Source organism: Mustela erminea, chromosome 1, assembly GCF_009829155.1.
Source record: "Mustela erminea isolate mMusErm1 chromosome 1, mMusErm1.Pri, whole genome shotgun sequence".
Classification (NCBI taxonomy): domain Eukaryota; kingdom Metazoa; phylum Chordata; class Mammalia; order Carnivora; family Mustelidae; genus Mustela; species Mustela erminea.
In genome coordinates this window covers 33,688,586-33,712,965 of record NC_045614.1, presented here as the reverse complement: position 1 = coordinate 33,712,965, position 24,380 = coordinate 33,688,586, and the positions used below count along the sequence as shown (strand labels likewise).

At 41.0% G+C, this 24,380-nt stretch overlaps 1 protein-coding gene across 18 annotated transcripts in view; it reads left to right on the top strand.

Annotated features, from left to right (window-relative positions):
• Positions 1-24,380, top strand: part of MAGI1 (membrane associated guanylate kinase, WW and PDZ domain containing 1) — a 631,665-nt gene that overhangs the window by 361,228 nt on the left and 246,057 nt on the right. For all 18 annotated transcript variants that reach the window (XM_032359452.1, XM_032359374.1, XM_032359366.1 and 15 more), the window contains exon 2: positions 19,526-19,642. In XM_032359452.1, the coding sequence (XP_032215343.1) occupies positions 19,526-19,642 (117 nt within the window). The remainder of the gene's footprint in view (positions 1-19,525; positions 19,643-24,380) is intronic.

The window sequence follows — 24,380 nt, the reverse complement described above, 5'->3', positions numbered from 1 at the left end:
GTGTCACACGGCACTACCAAGTTAGTGCTGCTTTGTGTTTACTTGAGGTGCCAAAAGCTATATTTAAGCCAAGAACTGATTTTGAAAATATTTTTCTACTTCTGTTTTGTCAAACGTATTCCTTGGCATATTATGTTAGGGCTGGTTCTGCTAAAGCTTAGCAGAGCCTTCTGTTTTCTCAGGCTGATTTGGCTTGCACAATTCAAACATTAGACCCTCATTTTGGAACAGGAGCCCTTCTCTAGAGATACCACAAAGTGCGTTTTAATTTTCAAGCAGGTAATACCTATCAAGTGAGAAATGGAGCTTTTATTCATTGTTATTCTTTTATATATAGGTCTTCTTTTTAAGCTCCTTTATGCTCAAGCCTGTTTGACTACACTTCCTCTTTCCAGAATCTTTCTAATTACGGGGAGAAAAGCAAATGTTAAGCTGGTCGTCTTCTAACAAGAAAAAGGAAGGAAAGTGTTATCGCTTTACTTTTGTAATTTGACTTTGCTTGAACTTTTAAGATTACAGTGTGATTTCAGTATATATAAATAAAGCCTGCATATCAAGGTTATAAATAGGGTAAGATGTCCAGTATAAGCCACTTGAGAAACACCTTATGGAATATTCTGGTTTCTGCATGAAGATGGGGTTTTCTGCTGGCCTTAATTATTTTCAGTTTGGTGACGGAACATTTTTGAAGCCTTTCATTCATCCCCTGGGAGTCTTTTGGAGAGAGGACATGATCGTTGTAGCTCCTATATTTCTGACCAGTGGCGGAATAATATCTCATTAAATGAAATCGACTGTTCCTATGAGCACTGAAGGGCTTGATCAGGATAGATGAGTGGCTCAAAGTTATCAGCTGGTGCTGGTTCTTCAAGAAGCCTTTTAAGGGAGCACATGGTTCCATGTTAGTAGGAGTGTGGAATCCATCAACACAATAATTCCTCCATTCACAGCCGTCACATTTGAGTTGTGTTTAATTTGGGGGAGCCTTCTAGTTGTTCTTGGATCTTCTCTAGCTTTTTCTAAATGTGCTGGTGCTTTCTTCCACGTCAGGAGTCAGCTTGTGGCACTTTGAAGACGTTGGTGTTTTTATTTTGGTGTGGGAAAGTCCTGCCTTTGCACTGTGAGCACCCCCTTTCTCACCTTGCCCTTTGTCACTCATTACAGCCAGCCGGAAACCTCGGTGCCCCTAGCCCTGTCCCACCCTTTCCATTTGCTGTGTGTTCTTCAAACTCAGTATAAGTAACTCATGACTTCTCTCAAGAATCGGTGTGAAAACAGAAAGTGTGCTGAGCTGCAGTGAGGGACATTAAAGTCCGGTCACCGGGAGCCCCCGATCCTTTGAGATGAATTTTCTACCCAGCTAATTTGAGTTTGCTTCCCCAGTCAGGCCAGGTAGAAACCCAATTTAAATTCCCAGGGCTGTGACTTTAAGAGGGTGTTAGAGGGTTGTATTTTTTTTTTTAACCTCCCTTTCCCTTGATGTTCTTCCTTCCTCCCCGCCCTGCTACTGGCTCAGACTCTTACATTTCTACTTTGAAGCTCAAGGCACTTCGTCTTAAGAGATCTGAGAGCACAGTCTATAAACAGAAGGTTCTGCATAGAGAACTCTCATAATCATGGAGTCCCCTGAGAACTCAGGATCAGTGAAGGGGGTTAGGCTTCGAACCCTGGCTACACACTGGGATCACTAAGGGGAATGAAAAGTAAACAGCAACACCTAGTCCCTCCTGATAGACGCTTCCTTAATTTGTCTGATATGGGGGCCGAGCCCTGGTATTATTTTAGATATGTCCCCAAATGCTTCTGACATTCAACAAGGTCCAGGTCTCTCCTTTTGAGGGAATATCCAGCGACCACTTAAATTCTGAATAAGCCTAGCTGGTTGCCTGTTGGTAAGGAACATTCGGCGACCCAAGGAGAGTGTAGCTCTCTGCTTTTGCTTTTAGAGCCTGGCGAGGGAACCCCCTCAAACTGAATACCTTCAGGTTTTCACTGTAACTCCCGATCCCCATTACTTAATTTTAATAAAGGCTTACTGTAAAGCAAGAATTCTCAGTGGTGGTTTGGCATCTCTCTAGGGTGTAGGTTCGTTTCAAAAGGCACGGCAAAATTTACTTAAAGTCACTTTAATTTCTAAAGATAAATTTTCCTCTCCTGAGGATGGCTCTGAAATCAAGCAATGAGAAAGAGGGTGTCACAGGTTCCCAAAAGGCCGAGGTGTTGGGATGGTTCCATTTGTTCATCTGACAAATGTTGGATCCTTGTCAATGTTTTGGTAACTGTGGCGCATCAGGAATTCGCTTGACCGATGGTGGCAGTCGGTAATTGGGTTTATTGGCTCATTTGGCATCTCCGTTGCAGTTTTTAAAATGTTTGTCTTCAAAGTGGGATGAGCGCGTCCATAAGTGATGTGTTTATAGGAGAAACGAGAGAATTCAGCGGCTGAAAGTCCTGTTGTGAGTAAATAGTCGGCTTTGAACTGTTTCAACTCTGTTGGCCTTGGCTCTGTGCAGTGGGGGCAAACAAGCCAGAACAGGTTTGTCTGTATCTGGGGGCCTGTTAGAAGGACTGCTGATTATTGAGGAGGATATTTGGTCACTGTTTCTGAGAGGCTCAGCCAAACTAATTTTGGAGGAGGGCGCCTAAGAGAGAAGGTGCTGCTGGATTACAAAGATTGGGACTAAGAGAAGCATCAGATTTTTAGAATGGGAAGAGATCTCTGGGATTGTTGAATCCAGCCTCTGCATTTACAGATTTGTGAACAATGCCAATTTGTTAGAAACTTTAGCAACACTTGTTAAAAATCTACCAGAATGCTACGTACTTTTTGGAGCTAGAAGAGGTAGAGATGGTGTATAGTCAGGGTCCTTCAAAGCAACAGAGTCAATAGGGTGTATATATGTGAAGAGAGAGAAAGAGAGAGATTGATTTATGGTTAAGACATTGGCCTGTGCAGTTATGGTGGCTAACAAGTTCCAAGACCTGCATTTAGCAAGCTGGAGATGCAAGAGAGTTGATGATACAATTTTGACAACCAGGAGAATTGATGGTGTTAGTTCCATTCCAGAGGTGAGCTGACTTCAGACCCAGGAAGTGTCAATGTTTCCAATAAAGTCCAAAGGCAAGAAAAAGCTGATGTTGAGCTCCAGGGCTCAGGTGGAAGGAATTCCCTCTTACTCGATGAAGGATCAGCTTGTTAAAAAAAAAAAAAAATCAAAACAACAACAACAAAACACCCATGCCTTCTCCTGATTGGGTGAGGCCCACCCACACAGGGGAGAGCGATCTGCTTTACTCAGTATATCAATTTAAATGTTAAACTCATCCAAAAGCATCCCCAAAGAAGCATGCAAAACACTTAAAAAAAAAAAAAAATTTTCTTTATTTCTCTTACACACAGAGAAAGACAGCAAGAGAGGAAACACAAGCAGAGAGAATGGGAGAGGGAGAAGCAGGCTTTCCGCAGAGTAGAGAGCCTGATACAGAACTCTATCCCAGGACCCTGGCATCATGACCTGAGTCAAAGGCAGACACTTAACGACTGAGCTACCCAGGTGCCCCTGCAGAATACTTTTTGACCAAATATTTGGGCACCCTGAGGCCCAGTTGAGTTGACAGATAAAACGAACTCTCACAAATGACTTTGCCAAACATAAACAAAACACAGATTTATCTTAAATCTGGGTCTCCTGACCCTTGCCCAGAGCTCTCTCTACTTCATCAAGTTATTTCTGAATCATCTGTGACAAATGAATAATAGAGGAAAAAAAAACACGTAAAAATGGATACATTTGACTCCATCAACCATCAGAACTTCCATTCGTCAGAAGACATCATCGAGAAAGTGAATAGATGTGCCATAGACTGGGAGAAGATATTCACAGTGTGCATTCCAAACATGCAGGATGTTTTGGGAAGTCTTATCTATGTCAATGTCAAGAAGACAAATCTAATAAAAAAATAAAGTGGCAAACAACGTGAAGAGAAATTTTGAAATGAAGAGACGTGCCATTAACGTATGATGATGAACATCAGTAGCCATCAGGGTGATCCACATTAAAATAACGAATAAGCAGTATGCTGTACATATGAAAAGCATATAAATAAATGGCAAGATGAAAAATGAACTCCAGAAGCCTCGACGTGTGGCGGAGGGTAGTTGTTTGATAATCTGCACTGTTTTCATTCATACCAACCTGGAAATCACACACCTTCACCTGCACAGTGTGCTACGTGCAGAAGGGGGAGTGTGCAAGCAATCTGGAGGTAACACATAGGTTTGAACACATAGGTTTGAATTGCAGTCTAGCAAGATGGGAAGGCTGGCTTGTTTGACTAGTGTGTTTTATGCATTTTGTTGTAGTCATGAATCTTAAAAAAAAAATTTCCCTCTCTGAGAACAAACAGAATTACATGAAAGGTGTTTTTGAAATACGTTTCTTTCAAGTCAGATGATGACAGAAAGGGTAGCTAATATTTTGTGACCATTATGTTGCGTGTTCTTACGTATTCCTCAGGACAGCCCTGTTTGGGTAGGTGCTGTCATTATCTCCACTTTCTTGATGATGAGGAAACTGAGACTGAGTGATTTAGGAAATTGCCCAGGAACACAGAGGTAACTAATGTCCAAGTCAAAATGGGAGCGCCTGTCTGCCTGGGTCTGGTTTAGCTACCACTTGTGTCATTTTAATGAATATCATCCTTCATCTCTTAATTTAGTTTGTCACTACGTCTCCAAAGGTGCTAAGTCTATGACAACTCTTCCTGTAAGCTGAGATAGGCTTAGTTCTCCGAGGAAACTCGTGGTGGGAGAGGCAACAGATAATAAAGAGAAAGGAAAATAAATCATTTCAAAGGATGATATGTATATGAATGCAATCAAGCAAAACCATGGGAGGGACACTGATGGAGGGCCTCCTAGAGTGACAGTTGTCAGAGGGGACCTCTGCTGAGTCCCTGTGAAGATGAGCTCAAATCTCTGATTTCCACACTGAGCTCAGTGGCCACTTGGTGAGCGGCCCTATCCTAGAAGACATGTATGTTTTTGGAAGCAGGTGCATGTAACACATATAATTTTAGTGGTTTGCTACCATCCCCAACATGGGTCCTTTTGCAATATTCTTTTCGAATCTGCTCTTGGATTGAAATAGAAAAAAATTCAAGACTTAAGCATGAGCTGTCCCTGATTGCTATTCATTTACCCATTCCCTCTGGGGTGGGCCTGTCCTCCCTGGGTTGGTACAGTGACTGGGGAAAACTTCTAGTATTTATCTTTGAACTGCCAAGAACAGGGATGCTGAGGTCCAGAGGGTAAATCCCAGCAACATAAAATTATTTTGCCCACGATGCTAGTGGTACTCCTGATCAGAAACATTTGATGAATGCTAAATAGGCTGCAGTGTGTATATTGTATGAGTTGTGTCTTATGAGTTGAGTGAATGAGATTTGGTTGGCTCTGTCTTTTGTCCCTGGATTTCATTAGATCTTTCCTATTCTATGCCAATGGCTGGGACTTTGACCCTATCTAGTTTGTGTTCTGTGCTTTCCCCCCTTTTCTCTGGATATGTGAAATGGCAAGGCAGGAAGTGGTTTATTGAGTTTGTTTTTCTTTCCTTGTATATAAAACCTAAAAAGCTTGAAAACATCGGCTCGTCAGTCTGTTTTCTAGTCAAGAAAAAGATGGCCATTAAGAGCAACGTTGATAGGGGACCAGAGAGGCTGGCAGATGCGAGGGGCTTGCCTTACATAAATCACCTTCCATTGTTGAGGGGGGCATATGGCCAGTGAGTGTCCTAATTAGTGAATGGCTTTTATGGCCCCATTATTTATAATCACTTTTGAATAACAGCCGGAAGACTACAGTGAGATGGAGTGAAATAGTCGAGTGTGAAAGTACTCATTGTTTACGGAATTATGGAGATTAAAAATCTCCCATGACCCACCCGTGAAGTAAGAAAGTTTCCAAATACTTTTGAACCAGATCTGCTATGTACCATGTTCTGAAAACGGGAGCTGTGGTCAACCCAGAGACAACAGTCTCTGTAAGAATTCTGACCTAGGTGGGATTGCAACATGCAGTAGTCCAGAGCCAACCACACAGCCACATTCATAATAGCTATTGTATATAGGTATATTTTAAAAAATATTTTATTTATTTATTTGACAGACAGAGATCCCAAGTAGGCAGAGGCAGGAAGAGAGAGAGAGGAGGAAGCAGGCTCCCCGCTGAGCAGAGAGCCCGATGTGGGGCTTGATCCCAGGACCCCGGGATCATGACCTGAGCTGAAGGCAGAGGCTTAACCCACTGAGCCACCCAGGTGCCCCTATTGTATATATTTTTAATAAATAAACTCTATTTTAGAATATTTGTGATGCAAAAAGTTTGCAAAGACAGTGCAGAGAGTTCCTGAATCTCATGGAAATTTTCCCTAATGCTGCACCTTGTATGACCATGGTCCATTTGTCAAAAATAGGTTAACACTGGTACATTACCATTAACTCCAGTCTTGACTCAGATTTCACCAGTCACCCACACCCCGACTAGTGTCCTTTATGTCCCTGAATCCCGTGCAGGACACTATGTTACCTTTAGTTGCCATATCTTAGTTAGACTCCTCTAGTCTGTACCAATTTCTTCATCTTCCCTTGTTTTTCCATGACCTTGACAGTTGTGAAGAATACTAGTATACAGTTCTTTTTTTGTTTTTTTAATATTTTATTTATTTGTCGGGGGGTGAGGGAGGAGCAGAGGGAGAAGAATGAGCAGACTCCCTGGTGAGCACAGAGCCCAACATGGGGCTCCAAGTCAGGACCCTGTGATCATGATCTGAGCCAAAATTAAGAGTTGCATGGTTTGTTTTTTTTGTTTTGTTTTGTTTTGTTTTTTTAGATTTTATTTATTTATTTGACAGAGAGACATCACAAGTAGGCAGATTAGCAGGCAGGGTGGGGGCGGGTGGGAGGGAAGCAGGCTCCCTGCTGAACAGAGAGCCAGATTGGGGGCATGCTTAATCTAGCGAGGCCCCCAGGCGCCTTCTCAGTATACAGTTGTAATCAAACAAAGTTTCCTTCTTTACTGCTGGATGAGCACCTTGTTTGGAGTCACACAGATAGAGAGGGAAAAGAAAGTGTAGAACTTGAGTGTGAGAACATCTGGTTCTAATCCTGCACGGGGAAAGTCTTTCCTCGTGTGTTTTAAAGTGGGAATGATGCCACCTTTCCCACTGGGTTGTGTAAGGATTGAATGGGATAATGTTCAGAAAAGTAATTTATGATAATGCATGAAATTTACAACCATCAAAGGGAAATCTGTGTTTATAATACATGCATTTTTCTATCCTGTATATTTGTATAAACTGGAGACTAATGCCAGTAACAGATTTTATCCCAGGAGTCATTTGATAAATTTCTCTGAAGGCTATCCAGGTCTTTAAACATGTGAAATGAATCCACTTTATAGAGGATGTGGGGATGGATATTTTTCACCTGTTGAGTATTTTTGTGAAAGCCCCATCAGCGCAGACCCGTGGCTTAGTTTCCTGCTCCTTTTCCTCGGGAACGGTTCACACACCCAGAGCTACCTGTACACCTCTGGAAATCTTAGAAGGTGTAACATGTTTTATGAGAGACATAGAAGAGAGACCAGCGAACTACAGCTTATGGGACTAATCTAGCCTCCTGCTTGTTTTTGTAACAAGCTTTATTGGAACATAGCTATGCAGTCATTTACTTATTGTCTAGCCCTGATTTCCTGCTAAAAAAGCAGAGAAGTTGGAGCATAGGCCTTACAACCTGCAAAGCCTAAAGTAGAAAAATTTTGACCTGACCTTATAGAAAAATTTTGCCTGCCTCTAGGCTAGAATCCTGCTGAAGCCTGACATGTTTTCCTGTCCATTCTCCCCTGTCTCGGACCTTGTGATTCCCTCATTTGTCTCCAGCTTTGAAGAGAGGAGCTGTGCAAAGCTCAGACACATCAAATGATGGGATGTTGCTGGTGTCTGTTCTCAGGATCCAAGAGAAAACCGAGTGGCGTGCTCAACTGTCACCCCGTTTGTATGAGATTTCTTGGTATCTAGGGCAGAGCCCCTGGAACTCTGGCCCCAGCCTACTATTGCATGAATGAGGTCAGACTGTATTAGAATATAGTTTGTGACCCAGATTATCCACTTCTGTCTGAGACTAAATTGGGCTAAGTCTTGCAGGGAAGGGGCACAGCTGTGTTAATTACTATGGATGTCCTGGGCTGTGGGATGCTGATGGGATTCTGCATTTGCATAAAAGCATTTAAAATACCTTACTTGTCAACAGTGCCCTAAGAGCCCAGAGGACAGGTGCTGGTTCCTGGGAAGGAACTTTGCTCAGACCCCCTGGCCGAATGTTCTTTGGAAGTCAGTTTCTTGGGTTTCTACACACGTTGAACCTCTAGAGGGTGTCAGGACAACTGCACTATGTGACTGTACTTATGGGAAGTCAGTCTTTGGTTTTAATACCGAGATTCACATGAATGTCTTCTAGTGGTATGGTGGTTCTTAACTGCTTTAGAAACCTAGTCATTTTATTTTACTCTTTTGTTTTGGAGAATATCAAACCCATACTGCCATTGAAAAAAGAGCATAGGGGCGCCTGGGTGGCTCAGTGGGGTAAGCCTCTGCCTTTGTCTCAGGTCATGATCTCAGGGTCCTGGAACCAAGCCCTGTATTGGGCTCTCTGCTCAGCGGCAAGCCTGCTTCCTCCTCTCTCTCTGCCTGACTGTCTGCCTACTTGTGATCTCTGTCAAATAAATAAATAGAATCTTAAAAAAAGAAAAAAAAGAGCATAATGGATGCCATGATTGATTATACCCGACCAGCTGTTAACATCTTTCTTTCCCATTTCATCTTTCTATATTTAAATATATTTCCTTTATGCCTAATTACCTGAGTGATGGGGCAGCCTGTGCACCTCAGTTTATTCTTCTGTAAAATGGGATTGGAAAAAGAACCAACCTCACTGGGTTAGGGCAATGACTGTAAAGTTATGACTTAGCACTGTATCTGGCCTGTTGAAAGTGATCAGTAAATGCTTGCTGGCATTGCTGGAGTCCAGGCGGCCACTGGAGCAGAGTTGTTAGATCTCAATGGGATGTCTTTTTAAGAATTAAGTGTCTTCTTGGGTGCACCTGGCTGGCTCAGTTGGAAAAGTATGCGACTCTTGACCCAGGGTTATGAGTTTGAGCCCCACGTTGGGTGTAGAGATTACTTATAAATAAAATCTTAAAAAAAAAAAAAAAAAGAATCCAGTGTCTTTTTGAAGGACACTGTCTTCAGATTGCATGCAAGGTTCTGAGTGTCGAGACATCTGACGTTAGCCTTGTTGAGGAGAGCTGGCCATAAGCCCCTGTCGGCTTGTCTTTTGCCTTTCCCCATGTCAACCTTTTATTTTTTCCTGAACAGATGTTATTCTATGACACGAGTTGAACTGAAAAAAATACAAGAGGCACAAAAGGCTAGAAATAAAGAAAAAATAGAGATGATGGAATTTAAACCGTGCTTTTCTTCCCATGCTTAATTCAAGTCTCTTCTCTCTGTGGGATGAAATTTGTTATAAAAAGATTCACCAGGAGAAAAAGAAGAGAGAAGACAGGCAGGAAAGAATAATAAAGTGGATGCCCAGAAGTGGGAGCAAAATGTTTTGTGTTCCTCCATGTGGGGAGTTCAATGTAAATAGTGATTTATAAGGCTTCATCAGCATACATGAATCTACCTGGCAGCCTCTTTTTTCTTTCCTTTCTTTTTTTTTTTTTTTCTTTATGTTCTACAGCAACACGAGTGAAAGAACACCTGTCTTTGTGCCATGAGGGGAGTAGATTCCATCTCTGCACGTCTGATGACGTCCCACCTTCCTGGAGTCCTTTGCGCTTTGTTAGGGGGAGCATTTCTTTGGTTTAGTGACCGTTGGTCACAAGTGTCAGTGTGTCTTAGAATCACCTGGAAGGTTTGTTGAAACGTAGATTGCTGAACTGGACCCTTAGAGTTTCTAATTCAGTAAGCTTTGGGTGGAGCCCGGAAGCACAGGTTTCTGGGTAAGGCTGCTCAGACACAATGAGTACCCTGGACTCTAAGAATTATATGAGGAGAATTGGTCACCTGGACACTCGGGGCCAGCAGCTGGGGGAGAAGTTAGCAGACACCGGTCAGTGGGCCACATCTGCTGTGCTTTTTTTGTAAATAAAGTTTTATTGGAAAAAACCTTCTTTACATTTAATCTGTGGCTGCTTTTATACTATAAGGGCAAACTTCAGTAGTTGGGCAGAGGCCAGAGATGGTCCCAAGGTGGAAAATATGTACTCTCTGACCCTTGGCATGCCATAGAAAAATTTGGCTGATCCTCGGTTGTGACCAAGGCTTGCATGTCATTTGGCAGAAGCAGGCTGGGAAGTAATTCTGTAGGACCTGGCACATGGGGTGTTCTCAATCTGTGTGTGTTTAGAAGCAAAGGCTTTTGTTTCTTTCTTTATTTTACTTAAATACATATGATAATGAAATTCCTCCATTATTTGGCCACAGGCCATTCTCCACATAAATTTTCTCACTGTGACCATTGGTTTCTTAAAATGAAAAGAAACATATTTTTGCCATCCATGTTGCTTGTATCATATAGTGCTGGCATCTGTTTGAATTATTGGTGGAAAATTTTTTAAAATGCATACTTAAGGATGTCTGGATGCTACTCTCAATCTCAGGGTTTTGAGTTCGAGCCCCATGGAGGGCATGGAGATCATTAAAAAAAAAAAATGCATTCTTAAAATGGGAAAAATAATCTTCATTTTGACACTGTAATTGTCAGATGAGTGATATGGTACTTCTTCTAGACTTAAGTAAAAGCCTTTATGGAAAGTGGTTTGTCAATATGTATGAAGAGTCTTTAAAATAATGTTCATGCTCATTATTCTAGTAATTGCACTTCTAGTAGATTTCAGCAAACATACATATTCAAGGTTTTCTATTACAGCATTATTTATAATCATTATTTAAAAGATTTTATTTATTTATTTGACAGAGACACAGCGAGAGAGGGAACATAAGCAGGGGGAGTGAGAGAGGGAGAAGCAGGCTTCCCGCCGCGCAAGGAGCCCAATGCAGGGCCTGATCCCAGGACCCCGGGATCATGACCTGAGCCAATGGCAGCTGCTTAATGACTGAGCCACCCATGCGCCCCTATAATCATTTTTTTTTAAAAAGAAAGACATTAAAATGTCTGATAACTTGAAACTGAAATATAATGATGAATCTACATTGCTACTTTGGAGCCATTTAAAATCAAGCTGGACCAAGGGGAGCTGATAGAGTCTTTGGGGGGAGAATTTGTATCTTTTCTATAGCGTATGTCCTAGCATTTCCACTGCAAGGATTGTGAGAAAATAATCAAATACAGATAGATCTTATCCAAGGAGGGTAATCATAGTAGAAACAATTGATATGCTTACTAATTGGTAATAGTTAATAGGTTGTGATGGAATGAGACGTTGAAGTACCATGTATTATTAAAACTGTTTTTTGAGGGGCGCCTGGTGGCTCAGTGGGTTGGGCTTCTGCCTTCGGCTCCGGTCATGATCCCAGGGTCCTGGGATCGAGTCCCGCATTGTGCTCTCTGCTGAGCCAAGAGCCTGCTTCCCCCTCTCTCTCTCTGCCTGCCTCTCTGCCTACTTGTGATCTCTGTCTGTCAAATAAATAAATAAATAAATAAATAAATAAATAAAATCTTTTTTTTAAAAAAAACCTGTATTTTGAGCATGGCTATATTGAAAATGCTTATGAATGATCTGTTGGAACATTTGGATATAAATCCTCATATATAACATGGTCCTCCGCATCTCATATTTAACAGGTGTCTGATGGGACTCTGTATTCTGCTCCCACGTGGTCACCAGCAGCGGAGCCTGAACCCTGCAGTCACTTTGACATCCTCTCTGACATCTGGTATCTTCCTCCATCCCTCAAATAAGCCCTGTCAGTTCCAGCTTTAAATGACCTCTCCTCGGGGCGCCTGGGTGGCTCAGTGGGTTAAAGCCTCTGCCTTCAGCTTAGGTCATGATCCCAGGGTCCTGGGATCGAGCCCTGCATCGGGCTCTCTGCTCAACGGGGAGCCTGCTTCCTCCTCTCTCTCTCTCTCTCCCTCTCTCTCTGCCTGCCTCTCTGCCTACTTGTGATCTCTCTCTGTCAAATAAATAAATAAAATCTTAAAAAAAAAAAATGACCTCTCCTCTCTGCTCCTCTGCCCTTCGTCTTCTCATCCATTTCCTTGGTCCAGGCCACTTCTGGTCTTGTGTGATCAGCAATGTTGGCTGCCCCCAGTCACCACCCTCTGTGCCCGACCCACGACGACAGGGGCAGGAGGAATCTCAGAATGGACAGCAGGCCTTCCTTACCTCTCCAGCTGACATCCCTTCAGTGCTTGCCTACTGAGCTTAGAAGAGAAGGCCAGCTCCTTACTAGGGTCAGCGAGGCATGATCTGCCCCAGTTTCTCTTTCTAACCTCACTGTGTGCCTCCCCTGTCCATGCGCCGTGCTCTTTCTCTAACACACCAGCCTCTTTTCTATTTCTGGACATTGACACCTGCGGGTCCTCTGCCCAGAATGCTAGTTACCCTACACTTTGCAGAGCCAGCTTGCGTCTTGTCTTCCTTCACTGCTCATCTTAACAGTGACCTCTGCCTAGAGGCCAGCCCTGTTCATTTTTCCTAAAACACATGTGTCAGTTCCTGCTGAGGCACTCTGTGTTACTGGGCTGTATCTCCAGGGCCCACCGACTTTCTGGCTGTAGGTGCTTAATAAATATTTATTGGATGAGTGAAGGCATCTCCTCAAATGTGTGAGTGTGTCATAAGTGTATCTGTGTGTATACGTGTGTGTGTTTACACAAGGCATATAGCATCAGCACGTGAATGAAAGTTCCATTTCATTTTTAACTTAATGAAGTTTCAGTTGATTTTTAATTTTGTCGTACTTTGTCGTACTTTTTTTCAAATCTCGTCATTAATCTAGATGACATGTTATTATGGTAAAATATATATAACAAAGAATTTATCATTTTAAGCATGTTAAGTGTGTGGTTCAGTGGCGTTAAGTACATTCACACTGCTGTGCAAACATCACCACCATCCACCTCCAGAACCTTTTCATTGCCTCCAGAGTAAATTCTGGACCCATTAAATACTATCTCCCCCATAATTTAGATTACTTGTACAGTAAGAACAACGTTAGAAAAAAAAATGTATTAGAAAACAAATAGCAAATCTTTTACAGACAAAACTCATTAAATGTATTCCAAATTGTTACTTTAAGTGACAATAAAACTAGCTAATCTGTATTCCAATGGATAGTTTTGTAGAGGTTTTTGTGTGTGTGTGTGTGTGTTTTGTTTTGTTTTTAAATAGAAAGCCCTATCCTTTATAAATGAAAACTGCTGCGCGGACACAGATCTTTCTGGTATAATAGCTCACTGCAGTACAAACCGCTTGTGTTACCTTAACAAATATATCTTTCCTACAACTATAATCATTCCGGGAAGAAATTGTGTGCAAAAGCATTATCACCTGGAAGTATGATTAGTGTAATATCCTAATGCAGGTTTTCCTCAGCATCGAACATTTGAAATCCATTAAAGTGTAAATTCTCATTCTAAAGAAACGGTATTCTCTGACCTTCTAGAGGTAGAGGTTCTGGAGCTTATGCGACATGGAGAGAGTTCCATTTTGCCTCCTTGTTTAGAAGTGGATGAATCAAGAGTCTCAAAAGTAGTGTCTCTGGAAACCTAGTTTCTTGACCATGAAGATGATTTCTGTTGACTAGTGTTCTCCCTTAGGATCTGTATGCTAGGAGGTAGAGTTCGGACCAAGCAGAGTCCCTCATAACCCATCACTTTGAAAAAGATGTCTCTAGTTGATTTAGCGAAAACTATCTAGCATGTGAGTGGGAAAGTTTGGAAAAACAACACGATTGTGGTTAAGGGATCATTTCATATTTCAGTAATAACAAGCAAACTTTGCAACTTAAGTAACTGATCAAGGAATCCTATCCAGAATACATAAAGGCTATTTTATCAAAAATAACAAGGTGGCCCATCAGGGAAATGCACAATGAATGTGTGAGTATGAACAGGCAAGTTACAGGAGAAGAAATGTTAAAGAAAAAAATATGTATATGAGACATATGTGAAATATATATATGAGAGGTGTGTGTATTATATATATCATAGAAATATATATATATGATAGAATGCTCACTGTCACTAGTACTGTAATCCCCCCTTATCTGTGGGGGATACAGTCCAAGACTAGCTCTAGTAATACCTGGAATGATGTCTGGAACTATGGGCAGTACTGAGCCATATATATATACTGTGTTTTTTCCTGAATATATTCACATTAAAAGAAAAAAACTACAATGCCATTTATGATAGCATTATTATATTGACAACAACACTGGAAATAGCCTAATTTTCTCCAAGGGTTACCTAAGTTTTATGTTTTTTTTAAATGGAATATTATACAACATTTAAAATAATTAAGAAAGGTTACATTAGAGGGCTCCTGGGTGACCCAGTTGTTAAGTATCTGCCTTTGGCTCAGGTCATCATCCCAAGGTCCTGGGCTGGAGCCCCTTATTGGGCTCCCTGCTCCACAGGGAGTCTGCTCCATCTCCCACTCCATCAGCTTGTGTTCCCTATCTCACTGTGTCTCTCTCTGTCAAATAATTTTTTAAAAATCTTTAAAAATTAAAAAAAAGAAAGTTTGTATCGGTTGACATGGTTAAATTTCTATAAACTGATGATATATTGTAAATTTAAAAGAGACAGAATTTTAGATATATTGATACGAAAATAGAATGGCATGGCAAGTCCAGGGTAGAGAGTCAGCCCCATATTTGTCACTGAAATTATAAAATTATCTTAAAATAAGCTCTGAATCCTTTTCTTAGAAAAAGTTCCGTGTATTTCTGACCTATGTTTTTTTTTCCATTTGCAAAACAAATCTTGAATTGCAAAGAAAGCGAAGACGCTATGACAAACACTCTCTCTCTCTAGCAATTTATTATTTCATTGGCTCACTGCCTTGACAATTAGGAGAAGATTTATAGACATATCCCTTAAATAATTGGCAATTAATTTGAGATTAGATGCCAAAAAGTACAGTATTCTTAATGTAATAGGAAGGTTGAGGCTTTTCACTTACAAATGTCACGGAACACAGAGTAAATGTTAACCACCAGCATCGTTAACCCTGCCCTTTTGCACGTCTGCAATAGAAAGGAGTTTTAGTTTGGTGACCATAAACTTTAGCTAGCTTGGCTAGTTTCACCGTAAAGCTCCAGTGTAAACGAAGAGTGTCTGTATCTTAAGAATGCCTTCCAATCATTAAGCCCTTGGTTTCTGTTGTTGGGTACCTGCTTGTGATCCACAAGAATGTGTAAACCTGGGATGCCTGGGTGGCTCGGGTGGTTAAGCAATCTGCATTCTGCTCAGGTCATGATGCCAGGGTCCTGGGATTGAGCTTTGAGTCTGGCTCCTTGCTCAGCAGGAAGCCTGCTTCTCCCTCTCCCTCTGCCTGCTGCTCCCCCTGCTTGTGCTTGCTCGCGTGCTGTCTCTCTCTCTCTCTCTCTGTCAAATGAATAAATAAAATCTTAAAAAAAAAAAGAAAAAGAAAAGAATGTATAAACCTAGTTCTATACAAGAAAAAGAGATACTGTATCCTGAATCTTATTTGGCATTTTCTTCTGACTCAAACAGTACATTTGGATTCTGTACCATCTTTTCTACTCATGACTCAGTGTCTTTCTAATGTCTACAACTGTGGTCTCCTAAGGGGAGTACACATTCTAGGTCCTAAACAATGAAGATTTTGCTGGTAAACATTGTTATCCTTTTGGTTGAATTCTAGGGTGCCTTATACCTAGAGATAGAGTTGACAGGTGTGACTATTAAATGTTAGTGATTTACCAGTCGGTTTCATTTCAACTCCAGCACAGTGCCAAAAATATATTAAGTATGCACTAAATGCTAACCAATTTATATATATGTCCAGACAATTTTAGTACACATAGAGGGTTTTCTTTATTTTTTAAGATTTCATCTATTTATTTATTTATTTGGGAGAGTGAGTGAGCAAGAGAGCACAAGCAGGGGGAGAAGTAGAGGGAGAGGGAGAAGCAGGCTCCCTGCTGAGCAGTGAGCCAGAGTCGGGGCTCCATCCCAGTTACCCCAGAGTCATGTCCTGAGCCGAAGGCAGACACTTAACAGATTGTGCCAGCCAGGTCCCCCACAAGTAGAATTTTACTCCCTTCTAGAAACTCTAGAAATATCCTTTAATCCAAATTTCCCTATGCCCGTATTTTATTTATAGCTATTTCTCAGTAATAGAATGGGTTTTATGTTTATGTGCATTTCAAAAAAGAGAAACAGCCCATCTTTGAACTAACCTCAGCTCTTTTCCCCCTCACCTCAACAGTTGTCCCCTCTACATTGTCATGACAATTTTCATCTTTCACTGAGTGCTTTCTCTTTGCCAGGCATGGTTGGAACCTCATTTAATCCTCTTGACAATTTTGCAGCACAGCTACAGGTTTTACAGTGCTCTATTTTTGCAGATAAGGTTCAGGGATTAAGCAATGTGCTTGGGTTCACCAGCTAACAAATAGTGGATCCAGGCTTTAGACCCAAGCTTTAGTCTTAACTCCCAAGATTTACTCTGTTTTTCTTTCTGTTCATCTCTCCAATGGGAAATTGAGAATTAAGCATTTAGAACAGCGCCTACACATAGTCATTCAGTAATTATGTATCTATTCTTAAACCTTTGAAATCATTTTTATAAGTGTAACATACACACTATATATTGCATACACACACAGTTGCATACGTTTTGATAAATGTATAAACCCCTATTATCCTGTCACAATTAAGTTTTTCTATAATGGCATCCCCTTTAAAAACTTCCCTTGTGTTCCCCTTTTTAAGAAACATTTTATCTTGAAATCATTCTAGACTCTCAGGAAGGTGTAACGAGATCCGCTGTATCCTTCTCCACTTTCCCCTCAGTGATAACCCATTGCATGAGTATAGTACAATTGCAAAGCCAGAACATTGACATTGGTCGCTCCATAGGTCTTACTCCCTTCTGCACCTTTGCCGTCAGGCTCCGCCTATCTTCTGCCCCAGGTAACTGCGGTACTGCTTTTTGTCACTATAGTTTAGATTATTATAAAACTTTAAGAAACGGAATCATACAGAATGTTGCCTTTTGTGTCTAGCTTCTTTCGCTTAGCATTATGCGTTTTAGATGCACGAATAATACTGTATGTGTTAGCAGTTTGTTCCGTTAATTGTTAGGTAGCATCCTATTTGAATACAGTAGTTTGCTTACCCATTTATCTGTCGATAGACGTTTGGGTTATTCCCAACTTCGAACGATTATATAGTGAGTAAAGTTGATGTGAAGATTCATCTACAGGTTGTGTTGCATGTGTGCATATTTTCATTTCTCTTGCATAAATAAGTGGAAATGCTGGGTCATTTGGTTAGCGAAGGCTTAGCTTTATAAGATACTGCCAAATTATTTCCCCAGAGAATGAACCATTTAATAGCCCAATGACATTGTGTAAGAGTTCATTTTGTTCTACGATCTTGCTAACACTTGATACTGTCAGTCTTTGAAATTTTTGCCATTCTAGTAGATATGGAGTGGGATCTCACTGTGGCTTTCATTTGCCTTTCTCTGATAATTAATGATATTGATTATCTTTTCATGTAGTTAAAGGTCAATCATAAATATTCTTTTGTAAATTATTCAAATCCTGTGCCCCTTTGCGGGGGGGTGGTGAGTGGATAGGTGAATGTTTGTCTTTTTTATTCAACAATTATTTGGTTTATAATGAACCTTTATTAAATGAACTAAGATTGACTCAAATATATCTGTTTTCCTTTTGACCACTTGAAACCTTAGGCATAATACATCTGAAATAAAATAGTTCAGATTGGGTTTTGTTAGTCTATTCTAAAATGATCATCTGTAATAGGGAATCTTGTTTTAAACATGATACTAAGATAAATATCAGTAGTTTCCTGCCCTGCATGAGACATATCACCATCTTAACCATCACTGCCATCCTCATGATTTACTCTTTCTGACCGTGGGGAAGTTTTCATCTGAAGACATGGATTTTGTGGCTCACATAAATACTGCATTGCTACATTGTTTCTCTAAGGCTAGAAATGCTCTTACCTAATTTTTATCTTGTCTAAAAGTGGAAGGACCGTTTTAGCCTTGTTATTTTTAGCTGTCACTGAACCTTCTTTCTCCATTAAGAATAAATGTTAGCTAAGTTGATTTATAAGCTCTGTGTTGATCCTATAGAGTATAATTTGTGTCTGTAATTTAAAAAGAACCTTTGGTTACCGTCTCCTTTCTATGACATATTTTTGTAACAATAATATTTTTAGCTATTGTTTTGTGTTGTTAATGTAGAGAATTACAAAGAAATGTACAGACCCACCTAGGTAACCATTACTTTATAACAGTAATAAAGAGGCAGTATGGTAACCATAGTATTTTTAGCTATTGTTTTGTTTTGTTAATGTAGAGAATTACAAAGAAATGCACAGACCCACCTAGTAACTATTACTTATACAATAGTAATAAAGAGGCAGTATGTATCTAGTTTCTGGAAATCAACACAGGATTGTAAACTCTATAAGGTATATCTGTATCTGTCTATAGGATGCAGAGTGACATCTTCTCCCTTATTTCCAAGTTCATGTCCTTCTGACCAGAGGAAACTGTTGTTAAAACTTAGTGATGATTTCTTATAGCAAACAGGACCTCTCCTTTTCTTTATTCCCTTTTACAAAAAAAGAAATCAGCCCGTATGCACTACTCTGCATATTTTCCTTTGACACCAACACATGCAGATCTAACTCTCTTCGAGTAGTTACTGTATGAATGAACTATGCTTTACTTAGTTGCTCCCTCGTGGATTTTTCCAGGTTTTTTGTTTTTCTCTATTTATTTGCTGTTTTAAAAATGCTGCAATAAACAATTCTGGAGATATTGCAGACTTTTACAAGTATATTCATAGGGTACATTTCTACCAATTGGATCCCTGGTCAAAGAACATGGTATAATTTGTCATTTCTTGCTGCATTGTTTTCTTTAAGGTTTCAGCCATTTACGCTCTCTTCAGTAGCATTTGCAAGCGTCTATGGCACATATTTTAAATGTAATCGCCTTGTTTAAATTCTTTGTTATTGGAGCCTTCTAGTATGATGTGAAGTGGGACCTCCAAATTAATGCTGTTTCAATGCTGTTTTATCTTTATTACATTTCTGCGCGCTTTTTCGCCTGCAGAAGAAAATCTGAAGTCAGTCTTCCTAATGACTGAGGTTGGCTGGCTAGAATGTCTTGAGGGTGGCATTCCCACACAAAGCTCTCCAGCTGCTCAGTCCCTAGGAAGCCCAATTGTTGATGTGTTCTGTCTATTTTATATATTGCCTACAGGAGGAAAGCTGAACAAGGACCTGCGACATTTCCTCAATCAGCGGTTCCAGAAAGGGTCTCCTGATCATGAGCTCCAGCAGACCATAAGGGATAACCTTTACCGCCATGCTGTGCCTTGTAAGTAGCTGGTTTAAGGCAACTGACTGCTGGATGGGTGTGTGGAAAGTTATTGGAGCCAGAAGAACTCTCCAGCTGGTTCTGGAGCACTGGTTGGTCGGTTTGTTCACGTAGCAACTTCCTAAGTCCAGGGAATTGTAAGTGACTGTGGGACATGTTGCATAGCGCAAGGTGAAATTACTTGGCTTTCAGTTTCTGGCTCTGCCACGTACTTGCTTATGATGGCAGGTAAATTAGTTGTCCTTTGCCAGGGCCAGTTTTTACATCGGTGGAAAGGACATCCGACTTATTCAATAGGACTCTTTGGAGGCTCCCATGGGATGAGGCATGTAAGCACATTTTGCACAGTACGGGTGTGGCGTGAGCCTCCATAAGTGTTAACCATCACTGTTACTCACGGGGGTGGACCAGGCCAGAGGCTTTCACACTGACCTCTGCAGAGATCAGTGAGTTACTTCCTCATGGCCTCAGCAGACTTTCTTCTTCTCCAACATGACCTGATTCATAGACCTGGATTTCATGCACAATCTTTTTTGAAGAAATGGTTTCCACCGATTAAAATCCCATGAACCCGTTAGATCCGGCTAAATCTGAGAAGGCAGGACTTGGAACATAGGGACTATGAAAGCAAGGTTTTTGTGTTGAGGGAAGGAAGGAAGGAAAGGAAGGAAGAGAAGTCAGTCTAGGGGGCAGAAGTTGTAGTAAAGTATTACCATACATACCTAATTAAAAGGTAGGAGTCCTGAGGAGACTTACAATGATTTCATTTTATTTAAAATTAAGAAGAAGGAATGATTTTGATTTTAGTACTTAGAATTTTTCTTTTCTTTATTACCCAGTCCTTCAAAGCTTGAAATTTAATTTTTTTAACAATAACATTTTTTTAACAATGTTTTTTAGCAAAAGCAGTAGGAATCGTTTGAAGTTGAAAGTACCCAGCTTATTGCTGTGATTTGTTTGCTATAGTGGTTTTCTTTCTTTCTTCTTCTTTTTTTAAAATAGTATTTTGCAAGGGTATGCTGGAGTCCTAATGTTTACAGATCCTACTGCAAAACGATAATCAGAACTTAATGTAAGCTGTCATAGATCTGCCGGGACTTAGGCCTTTAAAGATCTGGTTCTAGAACAGCCCCCTGCTCTTCATTTTACTTATTAATAAAACCAAGGCTCCAGTAGGAAAAGAGGTTGAGTGTAAGGAACTTGGGTCTGTGCCCCAGGGTTGTCTCTTTCTGCTGAGTGGCAGAACTACCTTTGAAAGAGAAAATGTGGCGATAAGCATTAATGTGAATCTCTGGGCCTCTGTTTTCTTTTGGTCTTTCAGCATGGGAATTGAATGCTGTAAACTTACATCCTACTCATAATCCTTTACATTTGGATTAATAGTAATTCCTAATGTTAATCGCATGGGTTGTAAAGGGATTACGATGCTTTTTATGGGTCAAGAAACCAAGGCACCAAGGTAAGCCAATACAAAACAAGGCTGAAGGTGACTAAGACTGGTGGTCTCCCGAGTCCACCATTGTCCTGACTCTGATCTACTGATCAGTTTTACCCTTGGAATGACTCTTTGAGGTTGGGATTTTTAACACCCAGTGTCCAGATGAGGAAACAGAGTCATGGGGAGATCAAATCACTGATAAGTGTCGGATTTAGGTCTTCTGGATTCTTACCACCTAGGGCTGCTTCTGTGGCTGTACCAGAGCTGCTCTGTTGTTCTGGGACGACAGGTTGAATATAGTTTTGCAGAATTTGGTACTTGCAGAATCATGAGTGTTCTCTGTGTAATTTTTCCCCCACTTAGATTCCAATTTAAGAAATGGGGAATGAAGCAAATGAGCACACCATTTCTTGACGCATCTGTGGTGTTACTATGGTTACGTTTTGGCATGCTTTCCCATTTATTTTTTTCCACCGATTTATAGGACCTGACTGTGAGCTAAATGGCTTGATTTTAAGCTTACCGCTATATAGGAATTGGGGCAAAAATGACCTCAGCCTTTTAAACACAGTGGAAAATCGTGTTTTGTCTTTGCGTGTATAAAGCCCCTGGTATTAATGTTTCATTTCTGTGAAACCCACACGTTAGGAATTGGGAAGGTAAAAATGGTCTTTCTACTGAAGGAGAAAACAAGTAACATTTCATTATACATTTCCTTCATAAAATGGGAAGGAAATTCAGAAGAAGGCTGTTTCTGGGTCTGGCGCAGCCTGGGTACCTTTGAACATGAGTAGATCAGGGGTGACTTGGGATTCTGTTATAGGCCTGGAGAACTCAAGCCACATTTGTGTTTATTTTGATTCTTTGGTCCCCGTGATTGGTAACTGCAGAGCTCTCTGCCAACCTGTTGTGCCAACGTATTTGGAAGCCGTTCACTGGGAGAATATATCCCTCCTGATTACATTGTAACGGGGCTCCAGGGAAACAAACTCCTGTGATCTCCGTTTTCCAGAACTTCCTGCTGCTGATATTTTAGTGACTTTTGGTGTTTTGAGAAGGGATGACCTCATGAACAGGTGCTTGCGAAGTTGGGGTAGACATCTTTTCTTTTCTTTTAAATATTTTATTTATTTATTTGACAGAGAGGGAGAGAGAGAGGCAGGCAGAGGCAGAGGGAGAAGCGGGCTCCCTGCTGAGCCAGGAGCCAGACTCATGGCTCGATCCCAGGACCCTGGGATCATGACCCGAGTCTAAGGCAGACCTTTATTCGGCTGAGCCACTCAGGTGCCCCTGGGTAGACTTCTTTTCTTATACATTTTAGGAGGTTCACTTGTCAATAGAAATTAATAAATAAAGCCCCTTTGTTCTCAAGTTCTTTCTAGTGTCATCATAGCACCACAATGGATTTTTACCATTTAAGATCCCATTTTATCCTAATTCCTTGGTGTAAAGACAGTAGAGGGAATAGCGCCCTATTTTACAGGTAAGGAAATGGAGCCTCAAATGTGACTTCCTCAAAATCCTACCATTCCTAAATGCCACATTACTCATGTCTCACCCAGGGCTATTTTAATTTTCCTTATTTTTAACAGCTTTATTGAGATACGATTCACACACCATACAACCCACCCATTTAAAGCATTCATCCAGTGCTATTTTTGCTGTGGTTCTTATTTTGCTACACACCCCCTTTATTTTGTCTTTATTCAAAAACTTTTATTATTTTCCACAGTCAGGAAAAGGTCATCATAGTTGAAATTTAATTATATTTACCATTGAAAATCACCACCACCACCACCACCCCTTACTCCAAAATTAAAAAACCCAAACCAGAATTATAACAGAAAAGAGAACTGAATTGCGGGGTGAGTCAGAGGCCCTGGTGTGAAGTCTGAGGGCTTTTCTCTTGCTGTGTGGTCTGCCACACGTCATGTGACCTCTCTGAGACTCATTTACTCTTTAATAAAATGGAAATGGAAACATCCACTTCAAGCATTGTCTCACCAGATGTCAACAGCATCCCTAAGAGATGGGTCTATCAGAGGAAACAGAGGCCCAGAGAGGTTAATAACGTGCCGTGGGTCACTTGGGTTAACAAGTAGCTCGGTCAGGGTTTAAACAGTTCTGACTCCCAAGCCGGCGTCAGTGAAAGTAGTGCAAGTAGGGCCATATGACATGGACCATTGAGAGGGGAAGACGCAGGAAAAAAGTTTCTCATTGCTGAATTTTATAGTTTTAACTATGTAAAATCATTGGGTCTTATGGCACCTTACCTTAAACATAAGTATCTTCTCTCTGAGGTTCGAGTAATTCACTGATAGGTGCAATAGAATTTTCATATTTCTTTAAGTGGTGATTCAGCTTTTAATACATCACTGTAGGATTCTCTGGGGATGGCTCGGTTTATCTTATTGTTCACTGAATCTCTTCTTAATACACCTTTTTAAAATAAATGGATTTGAAATTCAGGTAAATGTCATCTGCGTTGCTCAGTTCTCTCATTCCTTAGAGCCTTCTGGAAGATAGTCTTGTCTCCCACACCTCAAATTTTCCTCCACGGACAGCCCCCTGACCTTGACATTTCAGTCCTACAAACGTTATCCATCACACCGCACACACCTGGTGCCTTCTAGTGAGTGGGTGCCTACTGTTTCCTTCTTTTTCCCTACCTTGCCATCTGACCAGCATGCAGCCTTCTTTTATTTATTTATTTATTTTTAAGATTTTATTTATTTGTGTGCCTGGGTGGCTTAGTGGGTTAAACCGCTGCCTTCGGCTCAGGTCATGATCTCAGGGTCCTGGGATCGAGTCCCACATCAGGCTCTCTGCTCAGCAGGGGGCCTGCTTCCCTTCCTCTCTCTCTGCCTGCTTCTCTGCCTACTTGTGATCTCTGTCTGTCAAATAAATAAATAAAATATTTAAAAAAAAGATTTTACTTATTTGACACACACAGAGAGAGAGAGAGAGAGAGAGAGAGAGAAGCAGGCTCCCTGCGGAGCAGAGAGCCCAACACAGGGCTCAATCCCAGGATCTGGGATCATGACGTGAGCTGAAAGCAGGCGCTTAACAGACTGAACAACCCAGGTGCCCCACACAGCCTTCTTTTAAACTTGGATGCCACTTCTTTCACAGATTGGGCCCATTACCCTTTTCACTGCGGCCGGAGCTTCCAACATTGACCCCTTTCCAACACCCATTCTTGCTTGCGGTGCCTGCTGGGTGTCTGTCTGTCCTATTAGAATCTAACTGCTCTGATGTCAGGGACCGAGTCTTCCTCAGTGACCAGCCCACACTTAGCTG